At 47.8% G+C, this 26,272-nt stretch overlaps 2 protein-coding genes across 2 annotated transcripts in view; both read left to right on the top strand.

The window, feature by feature from the left end:
- Window positions 1-19,232, top strand: part of LOC119219423 (nck-associated protein 5-like) — a 24,447-nt gene extending 5,215 nt beyond the window's left edge. Inside the window, exons 2-13 of the mRNA XM_062560907.1 lie at window positions 17-87; window positions 180-299; window positions 3,883-3,987; window positions 4,794-4,976; window positions 5,108-8,655; window positions 8,923-9,028; window positions 10,064-10,151; window positions 12,713-13,024; window positions 13,939-14,054; window positions 14,181-14,301; window positions 14,423-14,589; window positions 17,511-19,232. Of these exons, the coding sequence (XP_062416891.1) occupies window positions 17-87; window positions 180-299; window positions 3,883-3,987; window positions 4,794-4,976; window positions 5,108-8,655; window positions 8,923-9,028; window positions 10,064-10,151; window positions 12,713-13,024; window positions 13,939-14,054; window positions 14,181-14,301; window positions 14,423-14,589; window positions 17,511-17,795 (5,222 nt within the window). The 3' untranslated portion in view covers window positions 17,796-19,232. The remainder of the gene's footprint in view (window positions 1-16; window positions 88-179; window positions 300-3,882; window positions 3,988-4,793; window positions 4,977-5,107; window positions 8,656-8,922; window positions 9,029-10,063; window positions 10,152-12,712; window positions 13,025-13,938; window positions 14,055-14,180; window positions 14,302-14,422; window positions 14,590-17,510) is intronic.
- A 1,500-nt stretch (window positions 19,233-20,732) lies between these two features.
- On the top strand, window positions 20,733-24,467 carry LOC119221102 (ly6/PLAUR domain-containing protein 1-like). Its single transcript, XM_037477548.2, has 3 exons — window positions 20,733-20,963; window positions 22,787-22,921; window positions 23,944-24,467. The coding sequence occupies exons 1-3, from the start codon at window positions 20,915-20,917 to the stop codon at window positions 24,168-24,170; spliced, it is 411 nt and encodes a 136-aa protein (XP_037333445.2). The 5' UTR covers window positions 20,733-20,914; the 3' UTR covers window positions 24,171-24,467.
- Window positions 24,468-26,272: the final 1,805 nt, after the last annotated feature.

Below are 26,272 nucleotides of genomic sequence, written 5' to 3'. Positions count from 1 at the left end.
TTTGATCTACCTTCAGTGACACTTTGTTTTCCTTTCTGTCTGTTTCAGGTCGCCAATCAAGTGGTGCAGGCGCTTCTCACCCAGAAGGTTTGTTTCCTTGATTCAAATAAGCCTTGTTCTGCCGATAACTTTTCGACGATGACGTGCTGATGTACTTTACCGTGTTGCTCCTCGCTCAGGACCTGAGGGAGGAGTGCCTGAAGCTGCGGACTCGAGTCTTTGACCTGGAGCAGCAGAACCGGGCGCTGGGAGTTCTCTTCCAGCAGCGGATCAAGCCCGCCTCGGACCTGCTCCTCCAGGTACGAGTTCAGCGCTTTCCTCACTTTCTTTAGAAAAGTTATTCTTCATTTGGGTTGTGATCAAACCTGGGCTCTACGAGGCGTCAAACAACACTGAGTACTTACAATTCACCAGAAAACGTTGCTTAAAATCCAGAGTTTTTCAGTTCTCAAGCAAAGATAAATGTCGTCCATGGGGTTCAATCTCATGCGCCTTTATTTTCATTTTCTAGCATGACATATGTTTAACTTTTTAGGAGAGCTTCCACCAAGCCAAACTTAAAATGTACCCACACATGGAAACCACTTCCCAAATGTATAGTTGTAATTCTGACTGACGTGAACCAGCGACCGTCATCTCCTTCCTGTAACTCATCACACAACGCCCGCTGTGTTTAAATTACCCACAAAGCCCCACGTTGACTCAGCTCCTCTGATTGGCCACTTGTGAAATGTTTCTTTAAGGCGTAATTGTGTGACAGACTGTCCTGCCGCCATATGATTTCCCCATCTGATTGCGATGTTGCACTGAAGGGCAATAAGGTCGGTTTCGGAAAAGGATGATTTCACATAAATGGGTAAATTCCAGGGGTCCTCGATCCGTCGATACGAAAATAGCAAGACGCCAGAGAAGAGACGAGGGAAAGGGAGCCTTGCGTCGCTCCAGTCGAGGGCGCAGGAGAGAAAGAGGAGAGGATGAAAGGAGAGCCAGCCAGGGTAGATAAGAGAGGAAGGATGGGGGGGGGGGGGGGGGATGGAGAGGAATGAGATAGCAAACAGCAGAGACCAGTTAAAATCTACGGGCCAAATGAGGAGGGCAGAAACGGAAGAAACGAAAAAAGAAAATAGGAATAATAAGGCTCCTGTGTGTTGTGAAGCTCTGAAAGTATCAGCCATCATTATAGGACAGGCAGGAACATGTCAAGTGAAGCTGCGTTTAAAAGGGCTGGAGAAGGGAGGATGATGACATCACACCAAGCGGCGCGCAGCAGCTGCCTTGAGGCTCTGCCGCTGAGATCTCCCGTCGATCTTCATCTCACGGGAACTCGTTACAGAATGTAAATATCCCTCATTCTATCCATCCAGCTATATATCTATTATATAACCACTAAGTAGCAATGGTTTAAAGCGCGTAGGCAGATCAATGCCACTCTTTATGCTAAACACAAAGGATGATGCAAAGCGCCAGTTTAAATCCTGTGTTTGGCAGAGATGTGCTTTTAAGTTCCTCCGAAATGAATCATCACGAAGAATGACTCATAAAAGAATCGAAGTCGACACAAGGAGGCGGCCCTAGTTTGCAAGCTCACTGCTGACTCGAATTATTAAAGTTTTAAATGTAACGAGTATTTGGGGATCAGCTGCACAGTTACTATGCCATGCATCGATAGCATAATTATGAAAACCGCAAGGGTGAGTTTCATTTCTCTCAGTCCCCCACATGAGACCTTTTGCTTCTCAGTGATTAAACATTCGGGTAGTTCCCCCGGAGGCGTCTCGACTTCCTCTGATAACGAACCATGACGCTTTGAACGGGAGCCGAACGGGAGCTAAATGCCACATATTCACTTCACAACTCACACGCCCCGCTTGCATGGCCATCAGCAAAAAAAAAAAAAAATACACACGTCAAACCAATTCATTACAGCAAATTGCAAATTGAAACTAACTGGACCCCTGAGATATTCTTCCATGGATCCCTGATCCTTCGTCTTGTCACGTTACCGGGCAAAGCTGGAGCTTTAGGCAAAGCCTTGTGGCGAGTCAGACGTATGGATTGGGTCACACAGGTGGAGGTCTCGTCTTTTCTCTCCGACTGCTGGTGTGTGGATTCGTTCTGACGAGTTTTTGACAGCGGGCGCCGATACTGACTCATGTGTTCGGAAGCTGCACATTGCTGTCAAGAGTTATATTTATTACCTCGAAATACGACCACTGTCGAGTCACAATGCAGGGAGCCTGCATGGTCTTCCTCACTGATGCATATTAACTAAGTCATTAATATATTGCGGCCCTGCGAGCATTCATTTATGACTTTGATCTTGGCCTTGAACCTTTCAAAAGGTTGGCAGCCTTGTCATCTGCCGTTTCCTACCGCGACCCCCCCGTGACACTATCGACCGAATCCTTGATGAGGATGCTGAGGAGGTGAAACTCGGCACCCTTACGATAAGATCAGAGCCTCCCGTGACACCCCATCCACTCCCACCCCCGTGTGGACAGCAGGGAGCCATCACATTTCCCTTTTATGACTTTAAGACGGGCGGCGGAGGCCTTGTGGAGCCTTGATTCCAAAGCAATGCAGCGTTTAATGTTAAAAAAGAACAATATTTAGGAAGCTTTATGATTAGCGTAGTACTTCTGGTGAGTAAGTTTACGGGGCACTTGCCCATGTAAGTCGAGAAGCCAAGAAATCGGCAACAGTTGCTGTTAACTACTTTGAACTAAATGAAGCATGGCTTGATGTTTTATTGGTCTTTAAAGAGTAAGGAGTTCTTGTAGCACAGAGAGGGGGCATCAAGCCGTGTGACCGTCTGCTCACTGGAGGAGAAGCGTCTGGTCCACGTGCTCACGCCGACGCAGGAGAAGCTTGTTGTAGCTGAAAGTTTAGATGACCATAGAAGGACGTTTTAAGTGTGAGGACGTCTTTCACGACAGAGTAAAAAAAAAATCAATCGAAACTGTGAGCGGTGTTTTGTGGAACGCAATAAAAAGGGAGGATGGATCTGCCGTTTTGTATTTTGAAAATGGTAATGGCTTTGATGGAAGATGTGAGCGATTGGTTTTCAAAGCTCGGTCTCCATTTGGAGAAGGTGACTTTCTCTTTTATCACATGCAGTTTTCTTGACATTTATTTTTCTACTGCTGCAGGTCCACAGAAAAGCATTTCATTTCGACGCAAACTAAGAGTGGAATGTATTGTAGCTTAGAAATACACACAAATACTCCTAGTGAGTAGTTGGTTTTGTCCTTGGCAGGAAATGTAGCAAAAGTTGGAGTGTTATGTTTGGGCATATTTCCTGTTTAAGTTCATTTGAGCGCAGACAAGCCGCTGTAATTAAGTTCTGAGATTAATACGTGAGGATGGATTTGGTTTTGTATCCGCCTAAGCTGAAGAAGAGACTGCAGACTAGCCTGTGAATTAAAAAAAATCGAAGGAATCCCTTACTCCCTGATGCAATTATTTCCTTTTCACATCATTTTTTTTCCCGGCCGATGACATTAATGACTTTGGGCGCATGGATCGGGGGCCGCGCGGAGCACCGGTGGGTCGGACGGCTAAAGGCTCTGATCCTCAACACACTGTGCAGCCTTTTGAGATGAGGCAAAGTAAATTCATTTTTATCGACACTTTAAACTTGAGAGATTTACTGTGCGGAATCACTGACGCTAAAGACGTTTTGGGTATTTAATTTGAATAAACGGACCCCGTCTGAAAGTCGTCTCTTGGCCCCTCATCAAACACACTAAGTGCTGGAGACATTGTTGTGGGGGAAAAAAAATAAAAAAAATCCCCCGACAACTCGATTGATGTGTCATTTCAATTTCTGGAAATCCCTGCAGTGATAATTCACTGTGGTGTGTCCTTCCTTGTGCCTTTCAGAAACTTCACTCTCGCATCATGGATCTATCGGCGGCAGATTTGCTTTTGGAGCCGGAGAGAAGCAAGGCGTTCTTACTTTCCCGGAATACCGACTCCCCCTCCAGTGTAAGCTTAACGGAAAAACCCTGCAGGAGGCAATGCGTTTATTTATCTTTTGGTTCAGCCGTAGGAATCGTCCAAGTAGCATAAACGCAACTCCCCTCGAGAAATCATTAAAAGATATTAAAATACAGTCCTAACTGACCGAAACTGTGCCCCTCCTCATCTCTCTACAGGAGAGAGATGCAGTATCCCATGGCACTAAGGGGAATAAATCCTTGTTATATTACCAGATAGCCATCGATTGACTCGGCATCAGTAAAAAAGGACTCCATAGGATACTGTGGTACATTAGTCACCTTATGTATTATGCATTAAGGCTTGAAAATGACTTATTTTACCCTTTTACCCTTCTGAGAAAGCCATCATGATAAACTCTAATGTGTGTCTTGGAGAGTGAAAGAGGAGGCAGAAAGTTATTGATTCATAAATCACCTTACCTGGATGTGAAAGGTATCACAGCCCTTTAAATAGGTTGCATTTGGTGATGAGCACAACTTATATGAGATGAGGGAAATATCTTTCACCTGAAATAAAACACTTTGCATAGTGACATCCTCGGCAGTACGATGCCAAAAAGAGAAACATCTGCCGTGCTCTGATGACTGCGCGTCAAAATTATTCCATGCGGTTTTTTATCGGTCTGTCAAGTCTTTGTTAAATACCTTTCATCGCAAAATGAACAGCGAGATAACAATTAGACACGCCTCGCTGGAACCTGCACATCAAACACCGTCACATTTAGAGTCCTCGCTGACTACGTTATGCTCAAAGTCGTTTTTTGGGTGTCATGTCTCTGTTCTATCTCACAGGATGTTCAGTTGAATGGAAAGTCAGGTCTCCCTGTGGCCAAGTGCCTGAGCCAGCTGAGTCTGACGGCACCCGCGTACCCGCGCAGCAGCTGCAGCAGTAGTGAGCTGTCCCTGTCGAGCGCGTGCAGTGAATTCTCCAGCGGCTCCTACACCTGGAATGACGGACGCTCCTGTGGGAGGATGGTAAACTCCTCTCCCCGTCTAATAGAATAAGCCACAGTAGTGCGGTCGCGTTATGGAGATGATGGTGTTTGTGATGAAAACAGATATCTTTGCAATGCTTGACCCGCTGTTTTGTTTTCTTCACCCTGCAGTCATCGCTGACCTGGGAGAAGAGGCTGAGTTTGGGTTCGTCGGCTCCGAGTAACATCAGTGCCCCCGCGGAGGAGCAGCCGCCCACAAGGCGCAAGGAGAGCAACATACTAGAGGGACTGAGAAAGCTCCAGAGGAGGAAACACAGGAGCTCCTCTGCTTCTTCGTCCAAGGTTTCCAAGTCGACCGACAAAGACTGCATGAACTCAAACGAGGGCATCTACTCCCTGGGTGTAAAGAGCGGCACCAAAGGGGTGTCCAAGCCTACCCATGTGGTTGGAGCTTTAGCCATTGGGGGCAAGACGTTCGCCTACGACTCTGACGATGCCGACGATGAATTGGCTCATTCCAGTCGAGTGGACGACGTCCCCACGAAGGACGGCTGGTTCTACTGTAAGAGGCTCTCCCGCAGCATCTCAGACAGTTTGTGTAGCTGGGAGGGGCTGCAGGACAGCGGAGGTGACTGCAGCTCAGTGCCGGGGGCTTTAAAACACCTCCCTGGCTGTGACTCCAAAGAGCGTCCCGAGAAACTCCTGAGTTTCATCAACAGTTTTCTCCCCGAGGGAGGGAGGAAATCGGCTTTTACGAAACCATCCCTGCTGCACTTCAACCCTTCTGACCCGGTGGGTCCAAATCCTCTCTCTGACATGGATGATTCGGAGGAGCTCAACTCTGAGTCCAGTGACATCCGAATGTCCCTCAGCCAGCCGCCGGAGCGAGCGGAGAGGGAATCCAAGAGGCCGTCACGGGACGCCGCCAAGCTCCTCGCACAGCAGTGGTTGCGCAAAGAGCAGGGACGCACCCAGTCTGCAGATGGGAGGCCCAGGCCCTTCAGTCTGATCACGGACCCCAACGGGGAAAAGTTCGCTCAGTCGGAGGAGAGCGTTTTGGCAATATTTGATGCGGAAGGGGAGCCTATTGAACTTTGTGCTCAGAAGCTCACAGCAGGTGCTGGGCCACGGAGTGACACTCAAAGTGGCAAAGTAATTGCCAATTACGCAGAACTATTGCCCCGGGAGAGGCCAACAAGGCAAAAATCAGCAAATGCACGAAACTACACTGTTCTTGAGTCTCCAGAGAAGCCATCGGATTACCTCATCAACAGCGAGGGCAGTGCAGAAAGGCTGTCAATGCAGCTGACTCCACAGAGGAAACTAATCAAACCCCCAAGCAACCGACCCAATAAAGGCCATTCCATTCCTCCCGTAAACGACTCGGTTGCCCAGACGTCAGTTTCTTCGAAGATTCCCGGTCGAAACAAACCTGTAGGATCGCCACTGAGAATATCTAAGGGCTGTTCCACTGAACCAAGTAACAGCGGAAACTCCAGAGCCACCGGCCAGGAGAAACCCTCCTCCTCTAACGCAGTTAAAATGCCCAGGTTCATCAAAACACCAGGCATCTGCTCCCAGAGCCCAAAGGCAGTGAGCTCCAAGCTCCCCAGCAGGGCCGAAAGGAGGAAGGGCTCCTCCTCCAGTTCCCCGCGCCTCTCGAGGCGGCACCTGGAGTACGATGACAATGGCGAACAGCCGACCAGAGACAAACACTGTGAAACCAGCAAAAATAAACTCAGGTCCCCTTCTCCGCCCCCTCCCCCGGGCCGCACCACCTCCTTACTCATCAGACCAAATTACGAAGGGTCGCCTCAAGCACATAAAACATGGGTGGCTCAAACCTCCGCACCGACCACTGTGAGGGGCCCTCCTCCAAGTTACCACACCTCACTTGTACCAAATATGCAAAGCACGCTACCCATCAAGGATAAAGACTGTTTAGACTTGGATGCAGGCTACGGGACCGCACTCGCACCTCAGAAACTGGTTGAGAAAAGCATTCAGCACCTTCAAAAGCTCCCCGCCACGACGCAGACGACTAGCAAAGGCACTTCCAAGAGGATGACCGCGAAAGACTACCTCCCCTCTGCAAACTCAGGGTGTGCTCCAGAAACTGACAATGCACCTAAAAGCTCAAAGAATGTCCCCCCTCCATACAGTGCCCTCAGAGGGTCCTCGCTTCAAAACTCATTTGCAAGTAAAAGAGGGTCAACCCATGATAATGTCCACGAGACCTCCATTAGTTTACCTATAGCTCTTCAGGACCCCACTCAAGGTAGAGTGGAACCGCCACGGGGGAAAGCAGTAGTCAGTCCACCCAGCTCTGTCGTGATCTCGCCCAACAGCGCAGAAAAAGCCTCAAGAACTCGCATCCCAATGGGATTCAAAGCATTTTTAAAATCTCCTCCCAGCCATGAAAATAGTCCCGCCATACCAGGAAAGCAAGAGAAAGATCATATCAACTCAGTCTCCAAGGAGACTGTGACTTTAAATGCTTCTACCCAGTATGACAGTGTGCAGTCCGTGTACAGCATTGATTCATCATACAAGGCGTCTGTGCCAGAGGGGAAAGGTGATGTCCAGTGTAGGTTAGCGGATGATAAAGGGCATGCTTCTGAGTTGCCAGAGGAGGAGAATTGTGGGAAAAGGAGTAGTCAGCTTTTCTCCAGATCCATATCTGTTACTACCAAACCCCATCTTAAGCCAGCCTTGGGGATGAATGGGGCCAAAGCCAGGAGCCAGAGTTTCAGTTCCAACTACATTGAGAAACCTAACATCAATGCTCTGGACGGACCCGGAAAAATCCGCACTCAGATCATCACCAACACGGGTGAAAGGGGAAACTCTTTGTCGAGGCAGACTTCATTGGAGGTACCGAGCGTCGGGGAGAGCCCTGTACATCCCCCCAGGACGAGGCTTAGCCACTACGGAGGCATGACCGGCTCCAACAGCCAGAACGTCCTCCCTGAGAGAACTTCTAAATCGGGCTCCAAAGGTGACGGGTCGCAGGGGGAGACCGTCGCCCCACCATCTCAAAAAGCGTCGCGCAGCCTACCCATCAGTGACAGGCTTGGCTTGAGCAATGTCCGTAAGACAACAAAAGTGGCGTCTCATCCACAATTTAATGCTCCCTCCTCTTGTGTCAATCGCTCAGAAAATCCAGCGCGAGAGACGGAATGCTCGCCAACAGCCGCCAACGAGGCCGATTTTAGCGGGCAAGTCAAATCCCAAGCAGACTCTGTGGATACGGAGGAGAAGAAAATCAGCCCAACGGTCTGCACTATCGAAGAAAAAGTCATGATGGGAATTGAAGAGAATTTGCAGAAATGTCAAGAACAGGAGAAAGTAGCTGCCAGCGAGACCAAGCAGAAAACAGGCCCATCTCTGGCAAACTGGTTCGGCCTCCGCAAGAGCAAACTCCCAGCTCTGAATGGTAAGAAAGTAGACCCTCCGAAGGGGAAAGAGGAGAGGAAAGAATCAAAGATTGGATCCGTGCTGGCGGGCAAACAGATGAAGTCTGACAAGAGGAAGGATAAGAAGAAAACTGATAACCAGCAGAGGGACAGTCTGGAGGGGCAGAGTCTGTCTGAGATGAACAATAAACTGAGCACCATCATGGATCACTGCAACAATCAGATGGGTCAGATTGCCAGCCAGATCCAGTGTACGACGGCCTTCATCGGCAAAGACCAGTTTGTGAAAGAGCTTCTTGGCAGGTGGGCGAATCTTTGTCATCAAGTGCAACCCAGAACAAATTACCTTTAATTGATCGGATGCTATGCCGATTACTTCCTGCTACTGAGCCTCGTCCCTGTTCTGTTAAATTAAACATGAGCCAGCATTGCTAGACGTGTGTGTTTGGAGAAATATAAACAGCGACTGAGTCACCGAGTTCTGACTCCACTCCTGTGAGCATTAAGCGGTTCCTCGGACCGGCTCGGCCCGCTCCAGGCCAAAATCCAAATGTTTCATTTTTCTTGCAGGACTGCTGTGAAGGGCAGCTGTGTGTCTGCGTTGCCGCCCGCGATCTCCACACCCAGGAAACGCGCCGAAGGGAGGGGAGATCTGGCGATCTGTGCGGACACTGCTGTGAGTGAGCGAGCATGTCGCCACAACAACAGCGGTTGGCGCACAGACACACACACACACACACACGCACGCACAAGCTAATTCCCACAGGTTTTCACATCCACAGCAGCACCGCCTCTTCACTATCTTATCCCCCGAAGCCTCGCTATCGATTCACATCGTGCTTTGACTCGGCCTGCAACTCATTTCCAACTATTTTCAGAATCCGACCAGACCATCGCTGCTGTTGTTGTTGTTGTTGTTGTTTTCTTAAGGTCAGGGTTATAGCATCTCACACAGAGAGATGGTGACACTTAGATCTTGAAAGGCGTCTTTCAGCGACTCGTTTCATTGAAACGCATCCGAGCAACTCATGACCAAACGCCCCCAATTCTGACCTTGTGTATTAATTCCTTGGTATGCATCAGTCAAAGAATGACAGACAGCCCGAGCGCCTGAGAGATGTGTGTGCAAAAAGCAACGCGGCGATGAAAAATGAAAGCACAGGGAGCGGGCTGAATGTAGGAAGAGAATCACACAAAGAGAACCTCACTGCATAATGTAGGACATTTAATCCCAAAGATGTGGGATTCTGATAACATGGACCAGCCCGTTATCGGAGCCACTCAATTTGACAAAAGAGCCATTTAAAACCCATCCTCCCAAGCTTTCCCTCTATCTTCTCCCCAAAGAGATACAACAAAGGAGGAACACTTTATGACCTACCGGCTCCGTCTCCTTTACCACCCGAAAAACCACTTAAGAAAATAACCCAATTAAAGTCAGGCAAGAAAGTAGTGCAAATACTTCTTTTTGAGCGAAACTTGAAACATTTTACACGACTCCAGAAACCCATAAGACAATCTGTAGGGGCTATAAGTGATCCTCTCTTTTTTCCATTGGGAATTTTTACAAAAGAAAGAGGTATAAAATGAATAAACGTTAGTTACCGAAACATGATCTTTCATGGAGCCTTATGTGCGGGGTATATTGTGGTACATCTCAGCTGCCAAACGGAAGTTTTAATCAACAACATTGTTTTTTTTCACATTCCAGACCCTGTTAATGACTCAGAAGATCACCCTGAGGGCTGAAAATGATGAGCAACACATCCCAGACTCCGCTTGCCCAGACCACATGATAGGTAAGCCTTCGCTTTACCGTAGGTCCCGAAGGGACTTTAAGTGCCGTCTTGTGTGCATCACTGCTTTCCAACGGCTCCTTTTTAAGCCCCGGGGCCTCATGCGAGTGGTTCCCTCACCCAGAACGGCTTAGAAAAGGCTGTCACCGACCACGAAAAATCAACCGGTGCGACGGAGCGTGCACAAGTTTTCTTACAGTTCTGCTTTCCTGATGTGACCGACGACTCAATTCCTCAGCCGACTGAATCCCCGTTACTGCGGGTAGGTGGGGCTAGGGTGGGGGTGGGGGGAGCAGCAGCTGTGAAAACAACTCTAAAAAACCCGATCAGGTGATTGATGTGCAACCAGGTGGTGTTTTCTGATGCCCGAGCGGCGATGGAAGTGGAAAAAAAAACACGGATGCATCAAGCCATTCGTATACCGTCGTATTATGTGACTCAAGTGGAGCCGCTGTTTACTGGACTGAGTTGGATATTTGTGAAACGCTTCCTTGCGGCTCTCCATATGTAGAATATTCCCACGGTGGTGGATGTGAAAACATGAGATAGACTCAAAACTTCTCAAAACAACTAATCTCTGCACAACCAGAAGCTGAATCGACCATTTATCTCCATCATTTAAGTTTACTTAACAATGTGTTACAGTCAAGGCGGCAAAAAAATGAAATGCTTAATTGCCTCCGATTAACATGCTGCCTTTTTTTGCATTCTGCCAGCTAAGCGCTGCCAGGCGGTTATAGACTAAACATTTTTTTCAGTTTTCAGCGGCGTCGCTGCTTTTATGAGAAACGAGAGCAGCATTCATAACACCAGACGAACGCGTCAATCATATAAATAGTTTACATCCAACAGCCGGTTTATGAGCAAAAATCAGTTTTTAACAGAGTGTAAAGTCCAAGTTCAGAGTTACCAACTTGGACATGAAATTCTCTCTGCACTGGTCAGTTATTGCATATTAGAAGAACCCCCCCCCCCCCCCCTCCCAGGAGTAAAAGGACGATGAATGAGCCTAATATACCTGCAGGAGTCTGACAGCGGTGTTGATCGATACCAATTATTGTGCATTTATGTCACTGCCTGCTGATGCTTCTGGATTTGAAACTTACTTTCTTCTTTGTTTTGGAAACACACAACTAGGAGACAAAGCCAAAGGGACGGCACAATGGTGGGGTGGTGGTGAGGGGGGGGGGGGGGGGGGGGGGGGGCGCAGGATAATAACACCCTGAGGGTTGAGTACAGAAGTGATTGGCCGCTCATGAAGAACTGCCCTGTGTCCCGTTGTTGTTGCCTCCGGGTGGAATTACTGTGGACCGTGTTATGGTTTGTTTCAGGGGGGGGGGGGGGGGTTTCAACCACCAGACGTGGGGGTTCAATTAGAACGCGACGTGATCTATGGCTCACTTTCTTTCTCGCGCACACAAATAAGCACGTTTCGGGCATGCTGTCCTCAAGGGACATTCTCATGTGCACACGTTCTCAGGTACAATGCACCTTTTGAATGGAACGACCCACAAACTGCCTTTAGATACAAGCCCTCTTAGATGTAATGTGATTAAAAGCTTTACCATCTGATATCCTTTTTGTTTCATGTAACTGATTTGGATGTAAATCTTAATATCAATGAGAGACAGCTGTTTCAAAGATTCCTTTTTTAAAGTAACAGTCTGTGCAATGATCACGTTGTATCTGAACATGCAAACACTGGAGGACTCATTTTAACAGGTCCTCCGCGCGCAGTATGGTGCATGAGTATAAGTAGAACCCCATCTGTAGCTCTATTGGCTGTGCTTTGGCATGCAGACGTGAATGCGGTTGTTACTTTAATGCAAATGGATCAATAGTTTGAGCTTCAGACTGAAATGTAAATGCGAGCTGTAAAGTAAAGTAACAGGGAAATGCCCCCCAGTAGACTGTGTTTCTGCTCTGGCGTCCCAAAGGGCCGACCCAGCTGAGGAGCAGAGCCCGCATGGATCTTCGGGTCTGCTCCTCACTCACAGACAGAACTGGTAGCTGAGCAGAGGATTAACAGTGTGCAATAGAGTAATAAGTCATTTGAATCTGAGCAGAGATGAGAGATCATGAACCCTGCCACACTCACATAAAGGTCCTGACCGTCCATCTGTTGCAGCCTGAGTCACGGCTCTGCTCACCGTGGCTCCCAGACCGCATCCATCTGTTGCTGCTTGCTGTCCTTTTACCCCGACTGCCGCCCAGCGTGCACGCCAATGAATCCGAGGCCAAGGCTCAAATGTGTTAATTTGTCGAGGTTTGCTAGCAGCAGGCACCTTCTTGTGTCACAATAACATGTTAGAATTGTGCGTCTGTGGACAAAGTGAACATTGGGATGAGTTGGAACTGTTACCTGCAATCGTTGAAATATAATGAATGATATTCTGTCGTCTTTTTTTGTTTTGTTTGTCCCTACACGTGTTGCCGGACCTTTGTGCAGACGCCCTCTTCACTCACAACCCTTTCCGTTGCATGTGAATCCAAGCCTCTCTTTACCCGTGTGGCCGTTCCCCTGCTTCTCCCAGACGTCACGCTCCGTCTCCCTGTCCCTGTAGGCTCCGGCTGTCAGACCAGGACCCTGGACAGCGGCATCGGCACCTTCCCTCTCCCCGATTCCGTCAGCAGGGCCGGCGGTCGCCACGTCCCCAAATCTGAGCCCAGCCCCGACGCGGCGCCCGCCGGCTCCTCCGACCCAGACCGGGGGCCTGCCCCGCCTCCCCCGGAGCCCGACGTGAAAGTGCCTTCCCGCCCCAAAACCCACCCGCATGCCCCTTCCAGCATGGTTCACTCCCTGTCCGATCAGAGCGTGGCCCACGACGACAGCGCACCGGACGCCCAGAGCCGCCTGCCCAGATTAGCTTCTTCGGGTAAGTCGAGAACGGGTAGCCAGGAAGTCACCTGGTGAACTTTGCATTCCATGCTAGATCATCGTCCTCAGCTGAAATTAAATGCATTATTCGTAGAAGCAATTAATGTGATGCTGGCGAGCCGGGAAAGCTCGATTTACCTTCCAGGGATATTAAATGTCACTCTACTTGATGTGAACACAGACCGCCCCAAGGTGCCGGACAGGAGGAAGTCGTTGGCTTTATTAGGCACGGATTAAAAGAAGAAGACCTTGTTTGCTCAGCTAATTTGGAAGCTAACGCATCAATCGCTGACGTCAGCTAGCAGATAGCAATCGGACTCGGGCCGACAGGGCGCCGCTGTGCTCGGGGCGATGCAAAAGGTGCGAAGGTGGATGCTGATTAAAGCGACTCCCGTTGAGTGGATTTAAAACAGCCCCTGTGCGTCCTGTCCACACTTTTTGGGGCTTCAGTCCTTTTTATCACCCCCCCGGAGTTGTCCTTCCCTGTTTGCTTCCTAATAAGACTGCAGTGGGGCACTTTTATGATACTGATGCAGAATCTTTCAGTAGGCCGTTATGGTAATGACGCTCGGTGTTAAAAGGGACAGTTATATTGGCGTCCGTCCGAGACAGCGATAGGCTGCGTGATAGTCAGACGGTGCCTGTGTCGCTGGGAGCTGTTGGGTCCGGCCTGCCAGGAGTCATGGACAGCATTAATGTTTGATGGCTCTATTATTGTGCGGCTCATTTGATATGTGCAGGAGGCTGGATGCGTGTGCAGCAGCAGCAGGGGTTCCTTTGGAGGAATTCAAATGATGTTTTCCTCTTCTCTCTGTGTATTTGCATTGCATTATTAGGTGGTCAAAAAAACTGTTTCTGTTATTCACTGTACACCCCGTGACTCGTTTCTCTTTGGTCCCTTTTGGCTCATAGATTCAATCCAAACAAAGAGGTTGAGTCTCTGCTCTCCACGCAGCGGCATCTCCATGGAGGACAAAGAGACGGACGCAGAGAGGAAGATGAAAGCCCGCGATCATCAAATGCCCAGTGTATGTCATTTAGGTTCAATATTCAGAATGTACACATGAGTTACACGACAGAATGAACAAAAAAAAAAGGAAGATGAAAAGATGTTTGATTTCTTTTTTTGGATTCTGCTTTCATATCACACACAGGAAAGAGACCTGCAAGTGGTCACATACTCGGGGAGCAGCAGCGACACAGAGACTGAACCTGAAGGACCTGGACGCTCTCCACCCAGGACCCCGATCGACAGGCCCAAGAAGCGTGACTCAGGTCTGCCTGAAAAAAATAAAAATAAAATAACCTCTATGTACCCGCCAACCGATTCAAGACGTTCCTCCGGTCACTCCCAGTGCTTCAATGGAGGAATACGTTCTGTTTGAACCCTTCACAGTGGACCAGAACGAGGAGACCCTGACGAGAAGCGGCGCGGGGAAACCCTTGTCCATCATGGACTACTACCAGCACGAGATGTACTCCCCTCTGGAGAAGGCCAGCCGGCGGCTCTCCCAGTACAAGGAGTGCTGCCCCCCGGACGGGAGAGCAGGGGACAGACTGAGTGTGAGTATTTAAAGCGACGCCACCCCCCCCCCCCCCTCCCCCCCACCCGAGCCTCTCATCGCTCGTATTCACCATCAGCGGGTTGATGTTTGAGTGAGAAGGACACTGGGGAAAAACAGCACCTTCCCTCGACTTCAGACCCCAAGTTTTGCTTTTCTGCTGGTTTTGAAAGAGAAAGCGGCCTAATTGCTTTCGATCACCTTGCCCTCCCGTGTCAGCGCGTATTTGCTTATTAGTATTTAACGAAGCTAAATGACAAATGAGGTTCAGAGACCATGAAATGGCCTCCAGCACGTCCCGCCTGTGTGGGACAGCTAAACTTTCCTCTCACGCTGCTGCTGCTCAAACACGACACAAAAATCTATAATCTGAAAAAAGGATCCAAATAAATCCAAGTAAAAAAAAAAAAAAAAGCTGAACTAGTTCTTGACCCGTCTGACCCCCCCCCATCAGGTATCAGACAGAGTCTCGCTTTAATAAGCAAAGTTATGAGCTTCCGCCCTGGGCCTCCATTGATTCAGGGTCAAAGGTCAGCGTGGTGTCACTCACAACACGTTTGTCCTTGGCAAAGTGGCTCCAAGGCAGCAGTGCGGTGAACTTCCCTCTGGTGGCCTTCAAGGGGGGTGGGAGGGGCTCTTTGGTTGTGCAGAAGCCAATGGGAAAAGGACCCCACCCAGTTTGGTGGCTGGAAGCAGGTCGGAGCTCGGCGATTTAAGCGCCTTTTAATGACCTTTCACAAACACTCGGGAGAGTGATGTTAAGCTCGGCGGCTGCCGTCGGAGCCCTCACAGCCCGCGTTGGCCTCCCATTCATCATCCTGACAGCACCTGACAGCCCCCCCCCTCCCCCCCTTCGTACCCTACTCCTATCCTGCCCGCCCTCAGAGTCTCTCTTTCCCCCAATGTGTCTTTTCTCGTTTCGCCTCCCCATTTCTGTCCCTCCCGTGAGCGTCGGTTCGTCGGCTCTTCTCAGTTGACCTTTTGTTCAAAACATTTATTTTTGTCTGCATTAGGCAGAAGGAAAGTTGCGTTGAGAGCTGGGGAGGTTTCCGGGTGCTCATGTGATCAGCATGCACGGCGTCCCCGCGAGCGGCGGGCGGCTTGTTGCCGCGAGCAACGACTACACATAGCCGGGGCAACAGGGAGGGGGGGGGGGGACACACCCAAAACTGGAAACCCAAGACTAGTTTCTGACCAGATCGGTAGCCTTGCCATGCCGGCGATCAAATTATTCAGAATCCTTCCTGGTTTCTGCATGATGTCATGAATTCAGATTCATTTGGGGTCACAATTCTATAGCAACAGCAGTTCTTTTAATTGTTGGGATTGGTCACGTTCAAAAAACACCAATACTGTATCAATGAGAAACAGAATTCTAAGCAGCATTACACAGCCGTGCTTAATTAAGGGTCAACCTCCACACCTGCAAAAACCTATTTAATATTTTATACCACGTCACCTCAGTGCACAATCTCTCTTTTGATTCGGCCCTCTTTACAAATTTATTGTGCTCTTGCCTGCAGGGAAAGGTCACCTCGTGGATTTTTAAAGGGAAGATCCATTCTGCATGAAAATGGCATGAGAGGATCAGATGTTTTTATTCCACAGTTTTGGGATTCACCCTGTGGAGTTCTGAGGGGATAGAAAATGATGGCATTGTTATTTTATCCACTTGTACTCAGAAAATATATTTTCTTTTCTTCTGACCGAAGCCTCAATAAAGCAGATTCCTGTGAACTTATTAGACATTCTATGAAAGGGTGTTCTTCCTTGGACGACACTTCTCATACTTGTCCCTCAAGGCTCTAATGAACCCTGCTGGTTTTGTTTCATTCCCACCTCCCCCCCCCACAAAGAATAGTTTACACCTGGGCTGCCAGGTGAATGCAATCAACCAGCCGGTGGGAGAGGAAACCAACGAGGCTGCAGGCCCTCGAGGAACAGCACCGAGTACCGTTTTTACTCCGTATACGCGGCTTCAGGTGGGAGCCTTGGTGCAGCTTGTCCGAAAGCATTAAGGCCACTGCAGGGACGCTTAGGGGATAGAACCATACAGCACGGTCTCTGGCATGAACAAAGCCACGCAGTAAAGAATCTTCTCTTTTTAGAGCTCAATACAGGAAAACCTTTTCAAGCTGCAATGCAAGCTATTTGAAATTGATTGATTTATTTTGTAGGATCCTTTTGCAGGTATATAGGCAGTAGCAGTTACAGACAGACGAGAGCATACTATTTCTCTCCTGGACAAATGAGAACAAATATTCCATTAGCTGACAGCAGCGTGTCAGTCTCTGGTAATTCACACAACCTGAACCTGTGAGATGGAAGAGGTGCCATCACAACAAGTCTCCATCGCTTTAATTCCCTGGGGGGTGGGGGTTTGTGAAGCGGCGGTTCTGGGTTCAGGTCTGGAGGGAGGTGCACCTCGCAGCAACGTTCTAAGTGGTCCGGGCCCGGAGGCCCTCCCCCCCTCCCCTCGGGCTCTTCCTCCGTGTTCTCCGAGCTGCCAGGATACCTGTGCAGATAAATGCTGTCGTTTCTGCACCGAGATGCTGCCACTCAGAGAACCTCTGAGGACGGGTGTCAGTGCTGATCGCCTCAGTAACGAGCTCCCTGGGGGGCTCTTACAGAGCAGGGAAGAACTCTCAAATAGTCGGTCCATCACAAACAACACGCGAGTATGCTGGTGTTGATCTGCGGACGTGCCGTCGTCCAGGGACTCGACGCCGCCAAAGAAGCAGATGGTCGTTTCCTTAAAAGGCCACGAGACCCCAATCTAGGGATGACATTCTGCTATTTTAATTCCTCAACCGTTGGTTGGTGTAGTAATTAAATCACCGCTCGCTGCTAGCAGCCCGCAGCGTGATTGAAACCGACGCCTTTGGCTCCCTCTTGACCTCGTGGTTCTCCTTTTCTCCGCAGAAGGAGGTTGCCATGGAGAACGCGCCCGTCAGCGCCCAGGCGAGCTCTCTGCGCTTCTCCCTGGAGTCCCTGAACGAGCGGAATCACGCCGGCCCGTACCCGGACGGCGCGCCGGGTACGGGCCGCAGAGGAGACGCCGTGGGCCCGGCGGACGGGGCTCCCCCCGCCTCCTCCTCGTCCTCCAGCTACTCGGGCAAGCCGGCGGTCGATCCCGTGGGCTCCCTCAGCGACTCGCTGTACGACAGCTTCTCCTCCTGCACCAGCCAGGGCTCCACCGAGGCATAGGGGGGGGTGTTGGACACGCCGAGGTCTCGGGCCGCTGGCTCGTCTCCCGAGTGGATGATTCTCATCTCATGCGAACCTTCAGGGATTCCTATTTTGAGCATCGTGGTCAGAATGACTTTCGTCCGCAGAGCGCCTTGCTCTCCACCACAGCACTTACACCCCTGGACTTGTAATAGTCTCACTCAGGGTGTGCTGAACTTCTCAAAGGTTGTAAGGAGTGTGCGGCGAAGGCTCCTCGAGGCCGTGGCCGGTGGGCGACTCGGCTGATTGCCGTTGATTGCATTCCTGTTTGAGAGTAGCTTGAAACCCTCTGGGTCAATTTTATGTTTTGCTGCTAAGCACATTGCCCAAATGTTGCCAATGTTAAATGGCCACCCATAATAATCCATCATGGTCTACTTTTATTTTTTGAAGGCACATTTTTTCACAAATCCCAACATGGTTCAAATATAGTTTCATCCCTTTAAAAAGGTAAAAGCTTGTTATCTGTGTGTTATTTTAGCAAACTATGCAGCCGCAAACAAGAAAACCAACATTTTTAAATGACTTAAACAATCACTGTTCATCTAAGAATATGGATTCCTTTGCAGCAGGGATTGTGATGACAGCTGAAGAAATGCTTCCACGTGGTACGTTAGTAAGAAGAGGACCTTCCCCCGTGTGACTGGTACCCGGCGTTGTTGGTAGCTCAGGGAACATGTTGGACTAGATTGTAAAAATGTGGACAAAACACAAAATACACTCATTAACTTTCCGCTTCTTTGGGTTTCTGTCTCCAAACATCCGTTTTCCTTTTTTTTCCCTTTCATAGTTGTATATTATGTTGTGAATAAATATATATAAAGATAATATCAGAAGGGGCATTGCTGATTGACGTATGCAAATGAGGAGAAAATACCAACAACAATAACATGTACATTGTTTGCCAATCATTAATTTATATACATTGTTTGAAATAGCATGTATCTTTTCCTTATAGAATTCTTTCGGGTTTTTTGTTTGAAATCCTTATTTTGATCATTAAGAGCTATTACTAAGATATTGTATCACTTTAAGACATATTTGAACCTTTTTGTTGAAGTAATGCCAAATTTCTACTGGAATTTGACCAGCTGGTGCTAATCAACAGTGTGCGTTTCAATTTTTCTATGAAGTTGTTAATATTGTATGAAGAGGAGTTGTGTATTTTTCTAGGTGTCCAGTATTTATACCCACATTTTGTACTGTCAGACTGTAGTGTGATTGTCATGCTTCACCTCTCTCCTTAAATGTTCCTGGTTCCTTTGTAAAGAGAAATGGTTACCAGCAGTGTTACTTTGGTAATTATAATTTGTGTCATTATTATTACTGTGTGCAATTTTGTCTGTTACGCCAGACATTAATGCTGTATTTTATGTAACTATTTCCTAAATAAATAAGATGAATTTCCTATTTCAAAGTGAGCTAAAGCTGTGGTTGGGATGTATTCATTCTTTCGATGTAGAAACGAGTCTTTCACCCCAAGGGCATCTGGTGCATTCCCCGCCGCTCCCAACCTGTCTGCAGGAGCTGCAGCTCGGTACCGACGCGCTGGGATTCATAACCATTATTGTCCCTTGATGGGTAATTATGTGCTTGTAGGTAAACGCAATTAGTTCATGAACGCGTGGATGACTTCTCTTTCCCCCCCATCAGACAAAAACGGGCTCAATATGTTGTATTGATCACAGACTATTCAAAGTAAACCGCAGAATGTGATTATAGGTTTTAAAGGAGCAGACAGAAGAGTTAATACAATGATATAACAAATGGACTGTAGTCAGAATTGACAAAGATTAGTACAGAAATCCATGGCAGTTGGTGAAATTTCTTTTTGGTAGAGCGAGCCAGTTCAGATTCAAACATCCCAGTATGATTCAATGCAGAAAAAAAGTTTAAAAAACACACATTATTACTGTGTTAGTTAGTAAGTTAAATATTTAACTTTTTATTCAAACAGTTTAATAAGGACATCATATTCATACAATTCAGTTCATTCATTTATATGTGAATAAAACAGCATTCAGAATATGATATAACTATCATATCGTAACTATTATAAATATCCAATATAAATATAATATATTAAATTATAAATATATTACAATATTAATATCTTTATGTGAAATTGACGAGAACATTGCGAACACGGAACACGCCGTTAGCATGTAGCTAACTAGGAATATTGTCTAAACAGCGCCTAAGATACTAACCCCATGACGGCCCAAGGACGAATCTAATTTAGGACGCTGATTGGCTAAATGATATGTCACTCACTTATCTTTAATCAGTAATTGGCTAAATTGCTTCTTAGCCCCGCCTCTCTTGGGCCTGGCTGAAACATGCAGAGAGGACCTTCAGGAAAAGCAGATATTTTGCGCAGATATCTTGTCTTAGAAATATTACATTCCACGTTTCAAAAACATAAAATACACAAACATTGACAATTTATAACATATTATTAATAGCCAGGCCCCATGGCCCTCTGTGGCCATAGAAGTATTAAAGCAATGGTATATACTAAAACTCCTTCAATTGAAAATAAGAAATACTGAAATAGTACCTGGCTATGATGGTTGCTACAAGATAGAAAGAAAATAGTTTAATAAAAGTCTGAAAATAATTAAATATGATTCCAAGGTCACTCAAATCATTCACTCATTTAAAGAGAATTCAAGGTAAAGGAGACACTAATACATGGCAAACATTGTATTGAAAAGAAGACAGGATATGAATCAGTGAACTTTACTCCCTCTCCAACAAATAAAATTAATTCAAATGTCACAAAACCAGAAAATGCCAAATATCTGACATATCTATTACCGCCATCTCTCCGTCGTGAACGCACGAAGACAACAACAACAAAAAAGCCACCTCGGAGCCCCCCGTCACGTGGTGCGCTTGGTGACTCGTGCGCTTCGGATTCGTCTCCAGTTGCGCCGCAGAAGAGACTCCGCTCACTTCGCGGAGCCTTCGCTCTCACCTGCGCCAGCCGAGAGGATGTCTGGGTCCCTCCCCCGGTGTCTGTCGGTGCGCGCCCCCGTCTGAACAACTTTCCCCGGGTCTGATGTGTCCCCACGGAGCGTCTTCTGCGAGAGAGAATGCGTCTTCTGGTTTTGGTGACTTTATGTGGAGTCCTTCTCAACGCAGGTAGGTCCAACAAACACCGGCGCGCTAGCGCTTTGCTCGATTCCCGTCCACGTGCGATGTTAAGACAAATATCTCATTTACATCTGATGCACATCTCATTTCACCTCACGACACAGAGTGCCTTTGAGATGATGTCTCGCGTGGAGACTGTGCGTAAAATCCGCCGTCCAGATATAACCACATCCTTGCCTTCGTATACTTTTAAGGTAACTTCAAACCGAAGTAACACAGTAAAATCCTGTCACGTTGCTGGTGCAGAGGGGGTAAAGATAGGATCAAACCTGCGCCTGATGTCAATCTGGTTGTTGATGCCGTAAAAGCGGATTATTAAATGCAAGCGTTGGCATTTAGTGATTTGGAGTACCAGACTGTCATATTTTGGATTTTATCTTCGCAGTATTTTAGCAGAAAATCCCATTGAGATAAAACGGTCTGATGTTATTGTATTTTGGTTGTGCCTAAACCGGTTACATTAATTGTAATTACAATGACAAGATACCGGTTTCCCACAAGTTGTAAATTATGTTTTATCTCTCCTATCATCTTGTTTTTTTCTGTTTGGGGATGAACACATTTTCTTTGCAATTGTCTCTGATCCGCCTGAAAAGCTCCGCTGGGGCCGCTGGTCAGCTGCAGCATGACTGATACTTCCCCAAAATAAAGTTCCTTGTTTCCATGCAGTCTCCTCTCAGTGATGGATGGAGCGTTCGGACACTTTGCCCTGAAACAATTGGGCGATGACATGGTCATGTAACAGTGGGAGCCGTGAGCCCGTGTGGGGTATTTAGGATTGAAAGGGCGTGTTCACTGGACTTTTGATCCGCATGATGCCGATTTCTTTTAGAAACATTCCCTGCCAGGGAATTAATACTTACTGATGTGATTAATAATTGCTGCAGAGAACTTTTCATTCTTAGCGCTCTTTGAAGAAAAAAAAATTCAGAGGTTCAATGGAGGGAAAGGCTTTCCTATGATGCGACGGGTTACCGCTGACAACATGTCACGCATATTGCAGAGGGGTGCCGTCTGCAGAGACCGGTCCCCAAGACATCCAGTCTCCATTTCGGGTGCGACAGCTGCATTTCTACACACAATTCGGCCATTCTGAGATAAAAAAAAAAAGTCTGATTAAATGACGAGGTTTTAGGCTGTAAGAGCAGCCCATCCAGGGAGAAACGTTGTGTATTTTAGGAGAAGATGAGGTTGCAGTCAGACACTCACAGTTTTACTACCTCAGGGGAAGGCAGTTCACACACTCTTCACACCCGCATCGTGAATGGAGCTTTATCGCCCATTGAAATCAATTGTTTGAAAGGGAAGTTACAAGGAACCCCTTTGTGCTTTCCCCCCCCCCCCCCCCAATTTTTAAAGCTTTATCTCACTTCAAGGTATAAATCTATAGCCTCTGCGTTGCTCATGAAAAAGCCATCATAAAAGGCCGAAAAGCTCCAAAGATTAGACATGTTGAATGACTCGCTCCTGCACTTTTGGCCCTGCACCTCCTGCTGCCGGGTGTGATGTCAAAAAAGCGAAATAAGATGGCATTGCACTCTCGTGGAGCGCCATTAGTCTTCTTCGGTGTCACACTATCAAAGGCCTCTGCAAAAAAAAGAAAGAAAGCTAAATCCATCAAAGCCTCTGCAGCTTCACTCTTAAAATACAGAATGAGGAAGAAGCTTAGAAGTTGGACAAACAAAATGTAAAGAATCTAAATATTAATATTAATTAAGAAGCCGCTTTTCTCGTGTGCATGAAACGGGACGGACAGGGAAGAAACGCACATTTTGGGGGCTCCGCTATCTGAATGTTCTGCGCTCTCTCAGGCGATGCCCTTCAGATCCAGTGCTACCAGTGTGAGGAGACGAAGCACAATGACTGCTCCACGCCGGAGTACATCGTCAACTGCACCGTCAACGTGCAGGACATGTGCCAGAAGGAGGTGCTGGTCAAAGCTGACGGTAAGTGCCACGTGTGTTTTTCCACTGCCGCGCTCACATCGCTATCGCTCTTGAGAACACTCCCCCCCCCCCCCTCGACCCCTTTTGTACGGCTCGTTTTTGGCAAAGAGGAAAGGCTTTTCCTTCCGCTGCCCCCGATCTGCACGTCGCAGGAAATAAAAATGCGAATTCTTTGGCCTTCCAAACACAGGAGTCACGATTGTCATCATGCTACATCATCGTACGCTAATGATCACGCCCAAGGCACGAGACGTAGCGGGTAGTTTACGTGGACGTCATGCTGAATAAAGCAGCCTGTGAGGAATCCTCCTTCAGCACCACGGACAGCGGCGGGGAGCCGACCTCCTGCTCTCCACGAGGCCGACAAATACCCAGCGAACGTTAGCTCTGTCGGTCATTCAGGACAATATTTCACTTAGTTTACAGAGGTGCTACCGGCCTCTTCATGGTGAGGAACGCCTTCTTGTACTTGTGTATGGAAGCTGTGCACGTGCACACCTATGATGGATCAAAGGCATCTAAATTGCATTTAATGAAAACTTTTTTGTTTAGATCTATAAGATATATAACACAATAAGAACAGTCCTCATATGATAATGTAGCTGGCTTCTACACCCTCCCCAATAACACCAGTATTAGTGCTGCTCGCGGGGGGAACGCTGGGTTTAAAGCGGTCAGTGGCTCCGGAGTGCAATAATAACAGTTACAACTACACAGAATATGAGTCTTCTGTCTTCATGACAGCACACAAATGGCTGGGACGTGTACAACGCTGACAAACACCAGTTAATAAGAGCAGACGGGAAGTCAATAGCTCCGTAGCCCTGTGGTGCAATAAAATGCAGCAGCCCACCAGCCTCTTGTATGTGTTATAAGAGGCTGGTAATTACAGCAGGGGGAAACGAAGGGCCGCTCTGTACAATGGCGGTTTTAATCCTGCCCGGCGCCGGACGAGCGCCCTCTGACGCCGCGCTCCGACGTTGTCGCGCTGAAGCTTCCTCTGTTTTTGCTCTCTGTGAAAGGGACCCATTATCGGAAGTCCTGCGCCTCCTCCGGAGCCTGCCTCATCGCCTCCTCGGGGTACCAGCAGTTCTGCACCGGCAGGCTCAACTCGGTCTGCATCTCCTGCTGCAACAGCCCGCTGTGCAACGGGCCCCGGAGGAAGCGCCCCGCCCCCTCGGCCGGGACGTCCCAGCGGCCTCTTCTCTTCTTCCCCGCCTCCCTCCTGATGCTCCTGTGTGTGACGTAGACTGAGCATCACAGTTGTCCCCTTCAGGCCAAATCTGTAGATACAAGTTTTGGCAAGTTTCGACATTTGGGGAACCTGTTTATCAGTGGATGATACATTAAGACGCGATAGTGGTATTGATTGTATGAGGCTACAGCCAGTGACCGGTTTGGTTTCCTTAGCTTAGCGCCAAACAGCGAGAAACCGCCTGGATGCAACAAAATCCCTATTTGACATTTGACTTGATGGTTATTTCAGCTGTACAACAGTTGCGTGGCAGGTTTCTAGGGGAATTAAACATTACTTACGCGACTTTGATGTCCTCGGACAGAACCAGGCTGTTTTGTGTCTTTGTGCTAACGCTAGCAGGCCTCGTCTTTAACGGACAGATGTTTGAGCAGAATAAACAGCTAAACTAAGCTTTTACTTTGTGGGCTTTTGTCGGTGAATGGTTTGACTTTCCAGTCGTGTTGAAGCTGCTCAGAGTACACAGGCTCTACTTTATGAAATGATTAGGGACAATAGATGACTAAAGGCTTCATGTGCTGCGATGCAAAAGGGATTTTTGATGAAGACTAATGTCAATTTGAAGGGTCCCTAGCGCTTGTTTATTAGAGCATATTAATAATTATATATGTGAACATTTTCCACTGCCATAGAGTATTGATTGCCATTTTACTTCTTGGAATATAAAAGATGCTGAGAAGGATCAGGAAAGACTATTGGTGTTATTGCTTTTTAATCCTCCCTTAAAAGTGGATTCTGTCATACAGCTGATGTATTAATTAATATTCCATGTCTTTCACTTTGTGAAATGAGATATTGAACTGTCTTAGAGTTATACAGTATATAGTTGGAAGGTATGATTACAAGTTATAAGCACAAATAAATTCTCACGAGAGAAATGCTTCAGGCTGATGTCAGCAAGTCCTCAGTTCATTTTCCTTTGGAAATAAAAAGAATTAAAACATATGATCAAATCATAGCCAGTATCGCATGTATCAGTATTCTATCATTTTACCACCTGTATGGATCTCAAAACTGGTTTATATTTCCACCCACATATATTTATCATCCGTCGTTTTTTTTTTCAAGCAGACATCGACGTGGTGATTTTAATGGTCGAATGCCAAGATAAATGTTGTAAGACTTATTGCAGAGCCTCATTCGACTGAAGCAAAGACCAGGTCTCAGAGATGCGCCTCCCCACAAACCTTCATGGCAGTTTGGTCTGGTCTTCTGTGAAGAGTAACGCTGTATTCTGCTGATTTGTGATGTGAATAAATGCTGCAGAACAACCCGCCTGTCGAGTCTTTGGTCGGCGTGACAACCGCCAGTAACAAGAATAGCAATATACTTCATATTGGACTTTTATTATTAGATTTTATTAGAAAAGGCTTCATGGTTCGAGCACTGCAACATCGTCCACATCATCAGAATCTGTCTGAATGATCTCACACAGTCCGGTCGAGGGGCCCCGATTATTCAATTTGCCGAAATTCAGTATGCTACTTACCGACTCGCCCCCTTTTGATTATTTTTGTGCACTCTCCCAAATCAGCACGGCCACTAGCGAGGCGTCGACCCCGTCGACCCCAATGTCTGCAACGTTCAACTTGTAAGTGCCATGATGGTCAGTGCCCCCCCCCATTTCAGGCATTTCCCCCAAAACGCAGCAGTGCTTTGTTAAGAACTCCATGAAAAGCAGCTCCCACTGGATGAATCCTGCCTCACGCCTTAAAGGGTACTGTGCCGGTTCACAGTTTATGGCACCGTGCAGAGGGAGAGCGCGCAGGTACGACAGAGCATCATTAAGCCTGAGCATGGGGGAGGAGGAGGAGGAGGAGGAGGAGGAGGAAGGAGGAGGAAGGAGGAGGAGGAAGGAGCCGGGACTGACGACCACGAAGGGAAAGTGTCGACTGCAGATCTCCGAGGATTAAGAAACAGCAAAAACAGGAGATTATTAAAAATAATAAGGCCCACCTCTGCCTCCGCTGATGTAATGACGCGTGTGCTGCTGCGGCCGCATTAGTGGAAATACTTCAGCTGATGAGGGACCTCAACTCTGACACTGACAATGTTTACTGTGTGTTAGAGAGGAGGGAAAAGGGGGGAGGGGGGGG

The sequence above is a fragment of the Pungitius pungitius genome, chromosome 3 (assembly GCF_949316345.1).
Source record: "Pungitius pungitius chromosome 3, fPunPun2.1, whole genome shotgun sequence".
NCBI lineage: Eukaryota > Metazoa > Chordata > Actinopteri > Perciformes > Gasterosteidae > Pungitius > Pungitius pungitius.
This window is presented reverse-complemented; position numbering and strand designations above follow the sequence as displayed.

Coding starts and splice junctions, on each gene's coding strand:
- LOC119221102 (XM_037477548.2), top strand. CDS start 20,915: ATGCGTCTTCTGGTTTTGGTGACTTTATGTGGAGTCCTTCTCAACGCA. Junction 20,964..22,786: donor TGGAGTCCTTCTCAACGCAG/GTAGGTCCAACA, acceptor GCGCTCTCTCAG/GCGATGCCCTTCAGATCCAG. Junction 22,922..23,943: donor GGTGCTGGTCAAAGCTGACG/GTAAGTGCCACG, acceptor TCTCTGTGAAAG/GGACCCATTATCGGAAGTCC.